Source organism: Podarcis vaucheri (assembly GCF_965113315.1).
Source record: "Podarcis vaucheri genome assembly, chromosome: 16".
Taxonomy (NCBI): domain Eukaryota; kingdom Metazoa; phylum Chordata; class Lepidosauria; order Squamata; family Lacertidae; genus Podarcis; species Podarcis vaucheri.
Genome location: NC_138754.1, coordinates 8109859 through 8127213, shown reverse-complemented (window position 1 = coordinate 8127213; position 17355 = coordinate 8109859). Strand labels below are relative to the sequence as shown.

Sequence of the window (17355 nt, the reverse complement as noted above, 5' to 3'; positions counted from 1 at the left end):
TCAGGAGTCCCCTGCCCCCCCCATCCCCATCTCTGGCGCCTGTTTTACAAAGTGAAACAGCTTTGCCAACAAATTGCCTTGGGCTTTGCCCTGCACGGTTCTCATTTGTTCTGTCTCTTGCTCTCCCCTATTGCAATACAAGGTCAAGCCAGCTACACCCAGCCTGTGGTGTGGCGCCCCCTGCTGCACATAGTGGACAGGACCACAGGCCTCTGTGTAGTCCAAGATTGGGCTGGCTGCTGTGGCCAGTTTTAACCATTTTTAAATATCGAGAAGCTGCTTTTGCTGGTTCAGGACCTTTTATTTATTCTTCCATTAAGAAGAAGAAGAAGAAGAAGAAGAAGAAGAAGAAGAAGAAGAAGAAGTAAAAAAAAATATTTATACCCCGCCCTCCCCGGCCAGAGCTGGGTTCAGGGCGGATAACACCAGTAAAATTACAATAAAAACATAATAGGTGGAGGGGAAGGGAAAAAAAACCCCAATTTAAAATATGGGTTAAAATACAATTTAAAATGCTGCCTTATTTTAATAGCAGCCCATAGATCAAAACCATAAGGGGAGGGAAACACAAGGGTCAGCCTGAGTCCAAACCAAAGGCCAGGCGGAACAGCTCTGTCCTGCAGGCCCTGCGGAAAGATGTCAAGTCCTGCAGGGCCCTGGTCTCTTGGGACAGAGCGTTCCACCAAGACGGGGCCAGTACTGAAAAGGCTCTGGCCCTAGTTGAGACCAATCTAACCACCTTGCGACTTGGGACCTCCAAAGTGTTGTCATTTGTGGACCTTAAGGTCCTCCGTGGGACATACCAGGAGAGGCAGCCCCGTTATGTACGTGGGTCCTCGGCCGCAGAGGGCTTTGTATCCTCCGCGACTGCGAGGAAGTGTTTGTACGTTTTTTGACATTCACGAAAACAATGCCCCCGCCTGAGTTTTGTTGCTTGCATAAACCGAGCTTCAAAAAGTAGTCCTTCGCTGTCTCCTAAGACTGAAAAGCAGCATTAGGTCTGTCGTTGCTCTCCCTTGATTGCCTCTCCCTCTGTCTCAAGTTTCCAGACGAGACCCTGCGGAGCGGGGAGCTGCTGAACATGATTGTGGCCGTCATTGACTCAGCTCAGGTAAGGCCTCTCCTTGTGGAATGATCGGTCAGAGCTGGGGGAGCCTGTGCGTTTGCTGTCCTTTGCTCCTCCGAGAGCTGCCTCCAGGTATTGTGTCAGTGCAGCCAGGCACACTGCATTGCTTCAGAGGCTGAACTGGGAGGAGATCCTCCAAACAGAGAGGTGCGATTAGCAGTCAGCCCCATCCTCTCTTCCAAAGCAGGGATGGGGGACATGTGGCCTTACATATTTGGTTGGACAGTACCTCCCATCATCCTGACCATAGGCCCTGTCGTCTGGGGCTGATGATAGCTGGAATCCAATAATATCTGAAAGGCCACACATTCCCTTTCTCTGCTTACATCTCTAAGCGCATTTAATATGTGATCCCTGATTGGTTGGGACATGTGTCTAGGAGCCTGTGGAGCCCTCTAGATCAGTGTTTCTCAACCTGTGGGTCCCCAGACGTTCTTGGACCACAACTCCCATCATTTCCATGACCAGTGGTCAGGGATGATGGGAGTTGTAGTCCAACAACATCTGGGGATCCACAGCTTGAGAACCGCTGCTAGATGTTTCTGAACTGCAACTCCCATCAGCCACCATCAGCCATGCTGGTTATTGGGCACTGCAGTCAAACAGCGGCTGGAGCGCACCAGCGTGCCTGCCTCTGGGGGTGGAGAGACTGATGACTGGGATGGTCCTGTCTTTCTGGGAGTAGATCAGACTAGATTTCCCTCCTCTCTCCCTCTCCCAGCCCCGGCCAGCCTCCCAGACCACGGTCAGATGTTGCATGCCCACTGCGTGGAAGGGCAGGGTTTTTATTCACTCTGTTTATTGCAGTTATATTCCACCTTTCATTTAAGTAGCTCGAGGTTCTCCCTCCCCAATGTTATCCGCACAAACAACCCTGTTTGTTAGGTTAGGCCGAGAGACCGACTGGCCCCAGATTCCCCGGCATCTTTCATGGCTGAGTGGGGATTCGAACCCTGGTCGCCCGGATCGCAGTATGACACGCTAACCACCATGTTGCTTCTTAGCCCCTGGCTGCGTTCGCACCATAAAAAGCACCCACGCACACCCCAGCAAGGAATCCTCCTAATTGTAGTTTGCTAAAGGGTGCCAGCACCCTTTAACAAGGGACGCAGGTGGCAGGGATGCGGGTGGCGCAGTGGGTTAAACCACAGAGCCTAGGACTTGCCGATCAAAAGGTCGGCGGTTTGAATCCCCACGACGGGGTGAGCTCCTGTTGCTCGGTCCCTGCTCCTGCCAACCTAGCAGTTCGAAAGCACATCAAGTTCAAGTAGATAAATAGGTACCGCTCTGGTGGGAAGGTGAACGGTGTTCCTGTGCGCTGCTCTGGTTCGCCAGAAGCGGCTTAGTCATGCTGGCCACATGACCCGGAAGCTGTACGCTGGCTCCCTCGGCCAATAAAGCAAGATGAGCGCTGCAACCCCAGAGTCGGCCACGACTGGACCTAATGGATCTGGATCTGGGATAGCTCAGTTAGTAGAGCATAAGACTCTTAATCTTAGGGTCATGGGTTTGAGCCCCACGTTGGGCAAAAATTCCTGCACTGCTGGGGGTTGGACTAGATGACCCTCATGGTCCCTTCCAACTCAACAATTATATGATTCTAATGGTCAGGGGTCCCTTTACCTTTTACCTTTAAGGGGTGCCGGCAGTTGTATGTAAGAGATAGACTACAATTCCCATGATTCTTTGCTGGCGTGTGTGTGGTTGCTTTAAAGGCATGGCACGAACACAGCCGCAGAGAGAGCCATAGGGAGAGATCTTCTCAGCTCTGGGTCAGTCCGGGGCTACACGGGAGCCCTTTCTCCTGACCCCCAGGGCACAGCCTTTTCAAAAACAAAGAAAAAAGCGTGGGCCTCTGCACACGCCCTGGGCGCCCTTCTTTTTGCCATGGAGACCTTGCGGCTGACTCTTCTTCCCCCAGCCCTGATCTTCAGGCCAGAGGGCAGGACATCCACCTTGTAGGCCTCTTCCCCCGTTTTCTTTTCCAGAAATTGTGCTCTGGGTTAAAGAGCCCCTTGAGAGAGCAGGGCTGGCATGCGGTGCCAATGCTAACAGGTTGCCATGGTGCCCGTTTGGAGTGACCCAAAAATAGCCAAAGTGGGAGAGGTTTCGTGTGTGTGAGAGAGAGTCTTGGCAGGCAGTACTTTTGCCTCATTCATGTTGCCTCTGAGCCTGGCTGGGCCTACAGGCTGTTTCCCCCATCCCCAAAATAAACCTTTGTCTCCCCTAATATATCCGTATCTGCTTCGTTCATCAAGCGCTCTCTTTCCCATGCCAGCTTTGGGACGGCTGGGTCTCTTGGGCAGGTTTTCCTGGCCAGGGCAGACAGCGAGATGGTATCGCATGTGGGAAAGGGTGGGTGGGAGGCCTGATCTGACCCCTTCCTGGGCTCCTGCCCCATTCCGGATGTTCCCAGCCTAACCCCCGTCCACCTTGGTGCCTTTCCCAGCCCTGCCTCAGTTTCCATCATTCGTCCCTTTCTCTCATTTCCCCCCATCCTGCTTCATTGGTTCCTTGGCTGCGTTGTGGGGACAGTGGGGAAAGGTGCGCTGTGGGGAAATGTGTGGGTGGGTGAGGGTGTGTGCGTGGAAATTAAGGGTGTCAGAAGACATTGTGGACATTTGGTGTATTCATACTGTAGCATTTTCTCCCTGCCAAGGAAGAAGACTTAGGCTGCATTCGCACTGTACAACAACTTTGAGCTGATTTTCAAAAAAACGGGGCTTTTCCCCTTTGCAAAAAAAAGCTGCACAACTGTGAGCTGATCCCCCCCAAAATGGGGCTTTCCCCCTTTCCCCCTCTTAAACTAGGTGTGTCTAATGGTCAGGTGCGTCTTATGGAGCGAAAAATATGGTAAATCCACACTGAAGGATGCTCGGCTCAGGCCAGGTGGTGTGACCCCCCTCGAGTCAAGGTTCCACTTTTAGATGCATGTTTCACTTACCGTATAGGGCAGTGTTTCCCAAACGTTTTTGGGCAACGGCACACCTGTTTACTGAAAAAAAATCTCACGGCACACCACCATTAAAGCCCCACCCCGTGACGTCAGCGCGCAGCGTCACGCCGGGAGGGACGCACAAAAGTGAAAGTTTTTTCCCTCCCCCTTGCCGGGGAACCTCCAAGCTTTGGGCAGGCAGGCAGGCAGAGCTGGGAAGGGGGTTTCCAGGGGACACGGCAGCTCCTCGAAAGGCTTCTCTCAGCTGCGCTCAATCCTCCTCGGAGAGGATTTCCCCTCCGGTCCCATGCCTTCGTTTGGGGCATCGCTCCGGCTGCTCCCTCTCCCGCTGCGCAGGAGCGATGCCTCTCTCTGGCTCTCCCTCCGCGCAGGCTGAGGGAGGGAGGGAGGTGCGCGTGTGACCCGTCTCTGCTGGGAGACCAAACCCAGCGAGGCAGAGTCGCGCGGAGGCGCCCAGGCGGCGCTGCCGGCTGCGAGGAGGAGCGCCGCCAGGCAGCAGCAGGAGGCGCGGCCTCTCCTCGCCGCCGCGCCTCTCGCCGCCCGACTCGCCCGCCTCCCTCCAGGCATCTCGCGGCACACGAGGCAACGTCTCACGGCACACTCGTGTGCCGCGGAACACCGGTTGGGAAACACTGGTATAGGGCAGCTTTTAGTTTCTCCCTATCTTCCTAATGCATATTTCACGTTCCTGCATTTCTCTTCGGCTGCAACCTGCGCCTGGTGGCCTTGTTCCTAAATCTGTGAGTCTGACTCCCGCTCTCTCTTCTCCCCAGCTCCAGGAATTGGTCTGCCACGTTATGATGGGGAACTTGGTGATGTTTCGGAAGGACTCCGTACTCAATATTCTGAGTGAGTTGGGCTTGGCGGGGGCTCAGTGCCAAAAAACGAAGTCTTGGTTAAAAGGGGGGGGGGATAAGGAGTGCGTTTAGATAGACCCTTCCACTCATTCTATAGTAGTGGTTAGAGTGCTGGGCTAGGACCCGGAAGACCTGGGTTCAATTCCTCCCTCATCTGTGAAGCTCTCTGGAGGACATTGGGGTCCAGTTACCATCTCTGAGCCTCTCAGGGTGGGCAGTGGGATTACCTGGGGGGCACAAAGTGGCAAGGGGGGGTGACATGGGGCACAAGAAGTGCCAGTGACTTAATCAGACTTTGAAAAGCTGGTATCATATCACCGAATCAAGCTCATCTGGTTTGTTGAATTAAACTAAATCGTGTGAATTGGATTTTGAATGAGCGCGCAATTAATTGCCTCTGTTTTGAATTTAATTGCATTACCATCTTCCTTAGTGGGACGTGCAAACCCAGAGAATCCTTTTTATAGGGTAGGGGGCACTGGGGGTGAGTTTATGGAACCAAGTAGACGGTGGCCCTGCAGAGGTTTGGGAGCTCTGCATTCAATACAGTAGTACCTCTGGATGTGAACAGGATCCATTCCGGAGCCCCGTTCACATCCTGAGTAGAACATAACACATGTCTGCGCGGGTCGCGTTTCGCCGCTTTCGTTCATGCACGTGATATCATTTTGAGCATCTACGCATGCACGAGCGGCGAAACTCGGAAGTAATGCGTTCTGTTACTTCTGGGTCGCCGCGGAGCGCAACCTGAAAACGCTCAACCTGAAGCATATTTAACCCGAGGTATGACTGTAGTAGTAGTAGTAATAATGATGATGATGATGATGTTTGTTCCTAAAAATATTCATATGCTGCTATTGGTAAAGAAAAGGGAAAAATCAGAGTGGTTACAATAATGCATGAAACAATGCAAGACACTGTGAGCTGAGTTGCCATGCCACGTTTTTGACAGCCAGGCTCTTTCCTGCCTTCCCTCTTTCCCCCTTGCCCACTTTTTCCAGTTCAGAGCTTGGAGTGGGAGACCTTTGAGCAATACTGCACGTGGCAGCTGTTTCTGGCCCACAACATCCCCCTGGAGACGATCATCCCCATCCTCCAGCATCTCAAGTATAAAGGTGAGTGTGGCATGAGCATCCTCGCCACTGGCCATTTCAGGGTTAGGAGGGATGCACAACCGGGCAAAATAGGAATTCTTCACCACCTTTAAAGTCCTCCTGAAAGCCAGTAGTGAGGGAGGTGGACAGAACTCACCAGGCAGGCATTTTGCAAATGTGGGAGCCACCACCAAGAAGGCCCTGTCACAGGTCAATGCCAACCAAGTTGCTCTCTCACCAATTGCAGGGTCTGAGATGGTTGATATTGGGGGAAGATTCTAGTCCTCATTGAGGAAGGCGCACCTATAGGTACTTGGGTCCCGGGCCATTTAGGGCTTTGCTTACGTAGACCATTTCTGTACCGCTTAGTATAGGAATATCTCTCTAAGCGGCGTGTGACAAACCAAAGCAGGAACGGCACAAAACACCCAATAAAACAATTAATACAAATTACGAATGAAGATCTACTACTTCGGACGCACCTCCCCAGTCTCCTGGCCTCTTACCCAGGACTCCATCCACCCTGACTCTTACCTGGGGCCCAAACATACTGGCAGAACACCCCAAAAAACTCGCACCCATGGGAGGATTCCTGGGACCTGGTGGGATCCGTCACTCTAGACTTCCTTTCATGTGACCAAGTCTTTTTTCGCTGACAATGGTTGACAAGGATGCAGTCACACATTGGAAAACACTGCCCAATGGCACCAGCAAGTGTGTGCGTTTGCCGCTATTTAGTCTATTTATTATGTTTTCATACTGAGAGCCAGTGTTGCGTAGTGGTTTCCAGTGACAGGGCTCAGCTCCAGAATACCTGAAGGAAGAAACTCTTCAGGTTTTCCCCGAGGACACACTGTGTGTGTTTCTTTCCTCATGCCATGGATTAAGAACCACAGGTTTCCATATCATGTGGTGTTCCTTTTCGGATCGTCTTGAGTCTAGAAATGCATCTCTCCCTAGCTTAATTTCCAGAAACAGAGACATTGCAGGGTCCATGTCTACCTATCTGTCTAATTAAACTATCTATCCTCTCCCTGGTTAGGGCCCCGGGGACTGGGGTTCGAATCCCCACTCAGCCATAAAACTCACCTTGGGCCAGTCACACTCTCTCTCATAGCCTAACCTACCGTATTTTTCGCCCTATAGGGCACACCGGCCCATAGGGCGCACCTAGTTTGGGGGGATAAATACTTTTTTTTATTCCCCCCCCCCCCGGCGCGGGGCTGGGGCGGGGGAAGCCTGAGCTTCCCCCAACCCCAGCCCCCAAAACAGGCTGCTATCCACAAGCCTAGGGAGCCCGGTGGGAACTCCCGCAGGCTCCCCAGGCTTGCGGATAGCTTCCTGAAGCCTGGAGAGCAAGAGGGGTTGGTGCGCACCGACCCCTCTCCCTCTCCAGGCTTCAGCGAAAGCCTGCATTCACCCCATAGGACGCACACACATTTCCCCTTCATTTTTGGAGGGGGAAAAGTGTGTCCTATAGGGCGAAAAATACGGTACTTCATAAGGTCGTTGTGAGGATACACCTACACTCTTTGGAGAAAAGGGTGGGATAATAATAATAATAATAATAATAATAATAATAATAATAATAATAATAATAAATAATTTTATTTATACCTTACCCTCCCCAGCCAGAGCCGGGCTCAGGGCGGCTAACACCAGTAAAATTACAGTAAAAACATAATGGGGGGGGATTTAAACTACAGGTTAAAATGCAATTTTAAATGCAGCCTCATTTTTAAAGTAGCCCATAGATCAAAACCATAAGGGGAGGGGAACGTAAGGGTCAGAGTCCAAACCAAAGGCCAGGCAGAATAGCTCTGTCTTGCAGGCCCTGCGGAAAGATGTCAAATCCCGCAGGGCCCTAGTCTCTTGTGACAGAGCGTTCCACCAAGTCGGGGCCAGTACTGAAAAGGCCCTGGCCCTAGCTGAGACCAATCTAACCACCTTGCGACCTGGGACCTCCAAAATGTTGTAATTTGTGGACCTTAAGGTCCTCCGCGGGGCATACCAGGAGAGGCGGTCCCGTAGGTACATGGGTCCTAGGCCACCCATATGAATGTAATAACAAATTACAAGAATCCAAATCTGTGTGCTGACACTAACCTACTGGGCCCAGGCTGAAGGCCACAGCTCTGCTGATGGCGTGGCAAATATAGAGATATATGCTGCCTAGGAGCTCAGAGCTCTGCATCGGAGTTGGTTAGCAGCTGCTTAACAAACCTCTCTCTGCATTTCAGAACACCCTGAGGCGCTTTCCTGCTTATTGCTGCAGCTGAGACGGGAGAAGTAAGTATCCAAAACGCCATATGTCACAAGTGTGCTTCGAGCGGAGGGGCCTGGCTTCAGGGCTGCGTGGGAAGAAAAGGGTCTCTCAGGGAGATTCTTGGCGCCTGTCAAAATACAGGGGTGGCGAGGCAAGGGATGGAGAGAGAAAGAAATCAGGCAGGAGGAAGGCATCAGTCGGGGCTTTTAACACTTCCCATGTTTCTCCTATGGGACGCGGGTGATGCTGTGGGTTAAACCACAGAGCCTAGGACTTGCCAATCAGGAGGTCGGTGGTTCGAATCCCCGCAACGGGGTGAGCTCCTGTTGCTCGGTCCCCGCTCCTGCCAACCTAGCAGTTTGAAAGCACGTCAAAGTACAAGTAGATAAATAGGTACCACTCCAGCGGGAAGGTAAACGGCATTTCCGTGCGCTGCTCTGGTTTGCCTGAAGCGGCTTAGTCATGCTGGCCACATGACCTGGAAGCTGTACGCTGGCTCCCTTGGCCAGTAAAGCGAGATGAGCACCGCAACCCCAGAGTCGGCCACGACTGGACCTAATGGTCAGGGGTCCCTTTACCTTTACCTATGCTTCTCCTGGGTGTGTTCCTAAGCAGGGGCAGGGCACCAAGGGCCACACACGGACCTCTACTCCTCTCCACCTGGCCCTCCTAAGGTTCTGCTTTGCAATTTCCAGGATTGTTTTCACCCGACTTGGTATGAGGCAACTTCCTACATTCCCCCCGTCTCCTGATGCAACTTCTACCCATGATGGGAAGAACTCTCTGAGCCTTCCAGCTTTTAATAAGCCCAAACTTCTGACACACGGCAGCTGAGTGTGGGAAATTAAAGCTATATTTCAGAAACACACAGAGCAAATCGCTCGCCTGCCTCCTCTCGCCTCCCCGCTCCGTGTAATCGCCCTTTAGGGCTGTGGACGGCATTGCAATGAGTTATGGACAGGGTTCGTGTGGCCACAGCGGCTGGGGAGCTATGAGAAGCCGAAAGGCAGAGTGCGCTCCCTCCCCGCCCCCGACTTGCAATTCCAAAATGTTAATTGGCGATCCAAGCGCCGGGGAAGGTGTGTTATCTCGTCGCTGGCTTGACCTGAGCTGGCTCACAATTTCCTGCGCAGCTGCTTAGAGCAAGGCGAGACATCGTCTGCCCTGGCCCAGCACACCCGCCTGGAGGCAGAAGCAAACAGCAGTCAAGAGTGCCCATGCCCTTTCCGACGGCTGGCATTGATAATTGCAGCCGGAGGCTTTGTTGGGTCTTCTGTATCTCCATATACAGGTTCCAGTGCGGATTTCGGAGAGCTGTAGTTTCCTTCTGTTGCAAAAACGCCGAGATTTAAAAGCCTTTTTATTTCACCGGGTCACGGTAGATGCGGCTGGCTCACGTGCCGGCACTCAGACCCTCTCTTCAGCCAATCCCTGCAAACAAGCTGGGGGTGGGGAGGTTATCGCTTTCCCCCCGCTCATCCAGTGATAGATTTTTGTGGCAGCAAAGGGGCCAGATTGCATCTCCCTGAGGGGCGCTGTTCCGGGCAGAAAGAGTTCTGAAGACCCCCAAGATGAGCAAGGAACTCAGTTGCTACTTAATTTAGCCCTGGGTCCACGCATAACTGAATTGGAGGTGGCAGGACAAAAGGTGACGATGGGGAGTTATGGGTTGTAGCCAGTGGTAGTCCTTCTCGGAGTAGACTCACTGATATGAATCAAGCTCCATTAATTTCAGAGAGAGAGAGCATGCGCGCCATGCAATACAAGACAGTGGTACCTCAGGTTACATACGCTTCAGGTTACAGACTCCGCTAACCCAGAAATAGTACCTCGGGTTAAGAATTTTGCTTCAGGATGAGAACAGAAATAGTGCAGCAGCAGTGGGAGGCCCCATTAGCTAAAGTGGTGCTTCAGGTTAAGAACAGTTTCAGGTTAAGAACGGACCTCCGGAACGAATTAAGTTCTTAACCCGAGGTACCACTGTACTATAAACTCTGTCCATTCTGGGTTTCTTGGAGCCCCCCAGCGTACGGTTGTTGGAAACAGGATGGTTTGTTTTGCTTTTTTTCTGTCTGATCCAGTAGAGTTTTTTTTAGTTGCAATCCCTTCTTCAGGCAGAGGCCAGGCATCCGCCAGCGCCTTGCTTTCCCAGCTTCTCCCTCTGCGACTTCTCTCCCGAAACCGGCTACTGTTCTGTGCTTCCTGCTCCCCGACTTGGACCCCCAGGGAGGCTGCGATGTCCCAGCGTGACCTTTGCCAATGGCCCCGCAGAGAGCGCTTTAATTTCTATTCATAAGGGGCCTGGAAGGGAGCAGGCTGTCTCTCCTCTCCCTTTCTCTGACCTGCCACGCTGAACGAACCCAGGAAAGGAAGGCAGCGCCCCGGAGCCCAGCGCCTCCTGCTGCCTTGAGGAAAACTCAGGCAGCTCCCCAGCTGCGTGTTCAACCGCAGGGGCATGCTGGGAAAATCCGGTCTTCTTTTGAGGCAGGCTTTGGCTCCGTGGGATATTTTTAAGGGATTTGCGCTGGGCTGGCTTAACTATGACAGCCAGAATATCTGTTGGCTGGCCAGGATCCAGGTCTTAAATCAGCTAAGGCTGCTGCTGCCTCCATGTTTCCCACCCTGAGGGCCACATTGCCTTATGGGCAAATTTCCCAGGGGCCGCCCGCCGGGTGGGCGGGGCCAGAGGCAGAAGTGGGCAGAGCAACTAATAATAATACAGTGGTACCTCCGGTTAAGTACTTAAATTCGTTCCAGAGGTCTGTTCTTAACCTGAAACTGTTCTTAACCTGAAGCACTATTTCTGGGTTAGCGGAGTCTGTAACCTGAAGCATATGTAACTTGAAGCGTATGTAACCCGAGGTACCACTGTAATAATAATAATAATAAATTTTTATTTATATCCCGCTCTCCCCAGCAGAAGCTGGGCTCAGAGCGGCTAACAACTGTAAAATAATACAACATTCTAAAATCATTTCATTATAAAATCAGTTCAAATAAAGGTTATCTTTGTACAGTAGGCTGGTTTCTAAGCAGACGCCCCTGTCGGTCTATCCAGACAAGCGAGAAACATGGATCAGAGTTCCAAGAACAGTAGAAGCGTTTGAGGGGGCGGAGTCTGGTGAGGGGCGTGGCCTGCGGAGAACTCCCAGGGGCCAGGCAGAGAGGATTGGAGGGCCACATTCCGCTGCCAAGCCAGAGGCTCTCTTATTAAATCATGACCATGGGTCTTCTCCCGTTCTCCTGGTTTTCTTGCCCCTTGGAAAAACACAAAAACCAGGAGTAACAATAAGCCATGCATTTTGCCGCAGGCCTAGCGAAGACATGGTGAAGATGGTCCTCAGCCGGCCGTGCCACCCGGACGACCAGTTCACCACCAGCATCCTCCGGCACTGGTGCATCAAGCACGACGACCCCTTGGCTGAGCACATCAAGTCCCTCCTGATTAAGAACAACAGCCTTCCCCGAAAACGCCAAAGGTAAACATGGGCCGGGAAGGGAGGAGGAGGTCGCTTCAGCCCGGGGGGGAGCGGAAGGTAGACCGGGATCTACTTCCTGGTCGATCTCCGGGTGATTTTGCAGTAGGTCAGCCGGGGTTTTCCAACAGCAAGAACAAGGCTGTTCCCTCCACCTTGCTCAGGAGAGAGGGACACTTCGACCCTCCAGGAATTGCTGCAAACCTCAGCTCCCGTCGGCGTCGTTAAACTGTGGAACTCGCCGCCACAAGATGCAGCGACAGCCGGCAACCTCGTCGTAAACTTTATTGCACCATCCGAAAACATCAGCAATAGCAGGCCGCCAGCCTAGATGGCTTTGAAAGCAGATTGGACTATCCTGAAATTGTATATTATGGCCTAGATCTTGTGCCCATTTAATCATTACCGGTTTTACTTCTTCATCTTTGGTTTCCCACTCCAAAAGAACGTTATATGCCTTTTTAAAATAATTTTGTTTTTTCTTCTATCACTTCCTTTTGGAATATGGAAACCCAATATAAGAAGCCTTTTTTTATTATCCTCCTTAAAGATATCCTTTAATTGTCTATGATGTAGCCAGCTTTGAAGATGTTCTTTTACTTCATCATATTCTTTCAAAGTTAACTTTCCCTTTCGTTCAGCCAGCAACTCTCTATATATTGGCCGCTCTCCTTTGCCCACCAATATTTTAAGTGATAGTGCTTCAGTAGGTGATAGCCACCAGGGTGTTTTTGGTTCTAGTAAATCTTTCTATTTCTCCCATACTTTGAATAAAAAAATTCCTTCCAGTAGCACCTTAAAGACCAACTAAGTTAGTTCTTGGTATGAGCTTTCGTGTGCATGCACACTTCTTCAGATCAGTTCAGATCAGAACTAAGTTCAGATCAGAACTTAGTTCAGATCAGAAGTAAGTTCAGATCAGAACTTAGTTCAGATCTGAACTAAGTTAAGAACTAACTTAGTTGGTCTTTAAGGTGCTACTGGAAGGAATTTTTTTATTTTGACTATGGCAGACCAACACGGCTACCTATCTGTAACTGGTCCCATACTTTGAACAGTGACCTTCTTATTAAACGGTTGTGGAATCCTTCATGTACTTTTGCTTTTCCATGCCAGAGGTAGGCATACCATCCAAACCTTGGAGGAGGAGCAGGCGGCCAACAGTGGCTACTAGCCACGATGGCTATGCTCTTGTCCCGCAGTCGGAGACAGATATTCCAGCTGCTGGAAGCCACAGGAGGGGCGAATTGCCCTAATACTCAAGGGTTCTGCTTGAGGGCTTCCCACTGTGAGAACAGGAGTCTGGCCTGGATAGGCCATTGGCCCTGATCCTGCAAGGCTCTTATTGTGTTAGTTCCAGCAAACATGGGCAACCTCTGTTCAAGTTCCTGCTCTGCCTGCCTGCCTGTGTGGGGTATTTGGCTGCGGGCCTCAGCTGCAGGCAGAGGCCATCTGCTCAATGACAACTTGCACCTAGAAAGACAGCGTGCCAGGGAAAAGGCACACATGTTTGAGGTGCTAGCTTTCTGCATGCAAGGAGTTTAAAACAAAACAGGAGGGATGTTCAAAAAGCATCTCTCCCCCCTGCACTACCCAAAGAGATTTTGCTGCATGTCGGAACCACAGTGGTACCTCAGGTTACATACGCTTCAGGTTACAGACTCCGCTAACCCAGAAATAGTACTTCAGGTTAAGAACTTTGCTTCAGGATGAGAACAGAAATCGGGCTCCAGCGGCCCGGCAGCAGCAGGAGGCCCCATTAGCTGAAGTGGTGCTTCAGCTTAAGAACAGTTTCAGGTTAAGAACAGACCTCCGGAACGAATTAAGTACTTAACCCAAGGTACTACTGTACATATAATTTTATCCTCCATACAACACACAGGTAGAGGTTTCGTTGCAATACATATTTGCCTGTTTCTTGTGTTGCCCTTCTTTCCGAGGATAATAACAAAGGACTGTCCTGTTTTATTCTCACAATGGGCCTGCGAGTTGATTTAGCCTGAGAGAGGGCAGCCGAACCAAGAATCACGCAGTGAACATTTGTTGTTGAGTGGATCAAGAAAAGCATATCAGGCCTAATCTTGTGATGCTCTCTCTTGTCACCGTCATAAGGACTAGAAGCTTGCCCTGTTTATCTTTTTTAAAAAATACTGAAAGCTGTAAACCTCAATCTGCGCATGCAAAGAGAGCATATGGGCCGTGGGTGAGGCACCTAAAAGCAGCCACCAGCTTCCTCCATTGCCACCCCTTCCCCGAGGACAAAAATCACACCTCCTATCATGTTTCTCTTTTCATCGTCTTATCCCGAGAGAGCAGAGAGCTGCTCTCTTTGCTTCTCCTAATTGGACCCACTTCCTTGAGCTGCCTTCGCATCTGCATTGCAAACCCGGGGAAATATCTCTGGGAGATTTCCCTGCGGGGCGCAGCCCAGCGGTGACTGACAGGTCCTGTGCCAGGAACCCAAGCCCAATTAGAGCCAAGTGGAAGTTTTTGCAGGGGGGGGGGAGGTTTGGAAGGATGCAGAGAGAAGGGCTCCGGCCTCTCTGTGCTACCTGGAGTCGATTTCACCTGCCTTGTGGAGGGGGCAAGGCAGATCTGTTGCTCTCTGCTTGGATCAAGGGCGGGAGGGGGTCGTGTCCCCCCCCCCGGGAACCTAGAGCTATCCCTCACCTCCACCATCTCCCTCTGCCTCATAGGAGCAACACTTTGGATCTCGTCTCTGCCCTCCCATGCAATGTCTGGAAAAGGAGGGCTCCTTTTTGCTTGTAAAAAGGAGGACTCTGATCTCGCTCTGCCTGCTCAGAGCCTGGCTACAGGTTGCGTCCCTATCACAGATGCCAAGGGTCGCCTACGGTGGTGCAGTGATTTGAGTGCCAGACTAGGACCTGGGAGAGGCCCGGGTTCGAATTTGTACTCAGCCATGAATTTCAGTGTTGTGACCCTGGGGTCAGTTGCTGCCTCTCAGCCTAGCTTTGCCGCATGGGGTTGTGAGGATAAGAGGAGTGGGAGGAGAACCGCAGGCGCTGCCTTGAGCTAGTAGCTGCCCTTGATCGCTGCCCCCACCGCGTCCTCTGTCAAAGCCATCCTAGCTGGTTGCTCCTACCCCATAGGAGCGAGTTCTGCAGTTTGCACGCCCCGTGAAGAAGTCTTTTCACCCGAGCCTTCCATGTCCAGCTTCATCAGATTCCCCTAGTGTTGTTGTTATTGTTGTTTAGTCGTTTAGTCGTGTCTGACTCTTCGTGACCCCACGGACCAGAGCACGCCAGGCCCTCCTGTCTTCCACTGCCTCCCAGTTTGGTCAAACTCATGTTTCTAGCTTCGAGAACACTGTCCAACCATCTCGTCCTCTGTCGTCCCCTTCTCCTTATGCCCTCAACCTTTCCCAACATCAGGGTCTTTTCCAGGGAGTCTTCTCTTCTCATGAGGTGGCCAAAGTCTTGGAGCCTCAGCTTCAGGATCTGTCCTTCCAGTGAGCACTCAGGGCTGATTTCCTTAAGAATGGAGAGGTTTGATCTTCTTGCAGTCCATAGGACTCTCAAGAGTCTCCTCCAGCACCATAATTCAAAAGCATCAATTCTTTATGGTCCAGCTCTCACTTCCATACATCACTACTGGGAAAACCATAGCTTTAACTATACGGACCTTAGTGTTAGGAGGGAGGAAAACCTTTTCCTCCGCAGCTCAGAGCTAGAGCATCGCCTTTGCGTGGTACCAGGCAGCTTCCTGGGTTCATGGCAAGACATTTCCCAAAGCAGGACGGACGGACGGACGGACGGACACACACACACACACACGGCATGCAGCCATTCATTCAGAGAACAAGGAGATCCTTCTTAACATTCGCAGAGCAAGGACGACATCTAGTGGAGTTCCTTCTCCAGCGTCCGAACACCAACGCTAAGCAACTGGACCAGAGCTTATTTTAAAAACGGACAGTGCCCCTTCCCCCAAACATAAGAAGCCAAAATAAGCAAGTGGGAAAACCACAGACAAGTTGGAAAGCAGATACTTGGAGGACGGCGGCTACTGTTCCTGCCCAGTTTTTTCCCTAGCTCCTAAGAATTGAATTGGAGGGACGCAGGTGGCGCTGTGGGTTAAACCACAGAGCCTAGGACTTGCCAATCAGAAGGTCGGCAGTTCTAATCCCCATGACGGGGTGAGCTCCCGTTGCTCAGTCCCTGCTCCTGCCAACCTAGCAGTTCGAAAGCACGTCAAAGTGCAAGTAGATAAATAGGTACCGCTCTGGCGGGAAGGTAAACGGTGTTTCCATGCCCTGCTCTGGTTCGCCAGAAGCGGTTTAGTCATGTTGGCCACATGACCCAGAAGCTGTACGCCAGCTCCCTCGGCCAATAAAGCGAGATGAGTGCCACAACCCCAGAGTCGGCCACGACTGGACCTAATGGTCAGGGGTCCCTTTACCTTTAAGAATTGAAAGTGAGGAGAGCACTGCTGCTAGTGGTGCTGCTCTCAGGCTGCCCCCGCATGCTTCCATTGCAGCCCCTGGGTGTCCGCTGTGGGAACAGGCGGCTGGACTAGATGGGCCATCAAAGTGCTTCTTATGTTCTTAACTCATGCCTTCATGAGGGCTAGATACTTGGGGCTTTCGTTTTAAGTTGTAGGAGGGGAAAGCAAGCAGACGCTCCCAGGGTTCTGAGTCTTTTGCCCTTGTGTTCCATTAGAGCAGGGGTCTGCAACCCGCGACTCCGGAGCCGCATATGGCTCTTTTACACCTTTGCCACGGCTCCGGGGCGGATACTAGCGAGGGGAGGAGGCGCATTGTGCGCCCCAACACTCCCCACTGTGGCAGGCGCTGTACTGGCTGTGACGTTGCATGGGGGCGGTGCGTGCGTTAGTCACGCACCGTCCCGACGTCACCTTCCCGCCCGCCACATTGTAAGGGGCATGTACGCTGGTCACTGCATTGTAAGGGGCATGTACGCTGGTCACTGCATTGTAAGGGGCATGTACGCTGGTCACTGCATTGTAAGGGGGCATGTGCGCTGGTCACTGTTTTGAAAGGGAGTGAAGAACACACACACACACACACACAAAAAAGGTAACTTGTTAATTTAACGTTTATTTCTATGAGGAGGAGTAATTCTGAGGGGTCCAACAAAGAAATAATAAAAAAGTGACAAAAAAGTTATTTTTATAATGACGAGTTTTGCAGCTCCCAGTTTTTTTTTCCTTCGGAAACGGGTCCAAGTGGCTCTTTTTGTCTTAAAGGTTGCAGACCCCTGCATTAGAAGGACATTTCTAATGACCCTGCCTGCGTCCTCCCTCTTTCCCCCCTTCCTTTCTCTGGCTCTTTGCTTCCAGCTTGCGCAGTTCCAGCAGCAAACTTGCCCAGCTCACCTTGGAACAGATCCTGGAGCACCTTGACAACCTCCGCCTGAACCTCACCAACACCAAACAGAACTGTAAGTGCATCTTTAAAGACTCCCCCACGGAGAGCTGATGCCAGTCGATGTAGACCAGGCATAGGCAAACTCGGCCCTCCAGATGTTTTGGGACTACAACTCCCATCATCCCTGACCACTGGTCCCGTTAGCTAGGGATGATGGGAGTTGTAGTCCCAAA

The 17355-nt window shown here is 51.6% G+C and overlaps 1 protein-coding gene across 3 annotated transcripts in view; it reads left to right on the top strand.

Annotated features, from left to right (window-relative positions):
• The window catches only part of INTS3 (integrator complex subunit 3), a 91020-nt gene that overhangs the window by 67674 nt on the left and 5991 nt on the right, over positions 1-17355 (top strand). For all 3 annotated transcript variants that reach the window (XM_082202095.1, XM_082202094.1, XM_082202096.1), the window contains 6 exons: positions 1043-1111; positions 4856-4931; positions 5941-6054; positions 8274-8322; positions 11611-11778; positions 17095-17195. In XM_082202095.1, coding sequence (XP_082058221.1) covers positions 1043-1111; positions 4856-4931; positions 5941-6054; positions 8274-8322; positions 11611-11778; positions 17095-17195 — 577 coding nt within the window. The remainder of the gene's footprint in view (positions 1-1042; positions 1112-4855; positions 4932-5940; positions 6055-8273; positions 8323-11610; positions 11779-17094; positions 17196-17355) is intronic.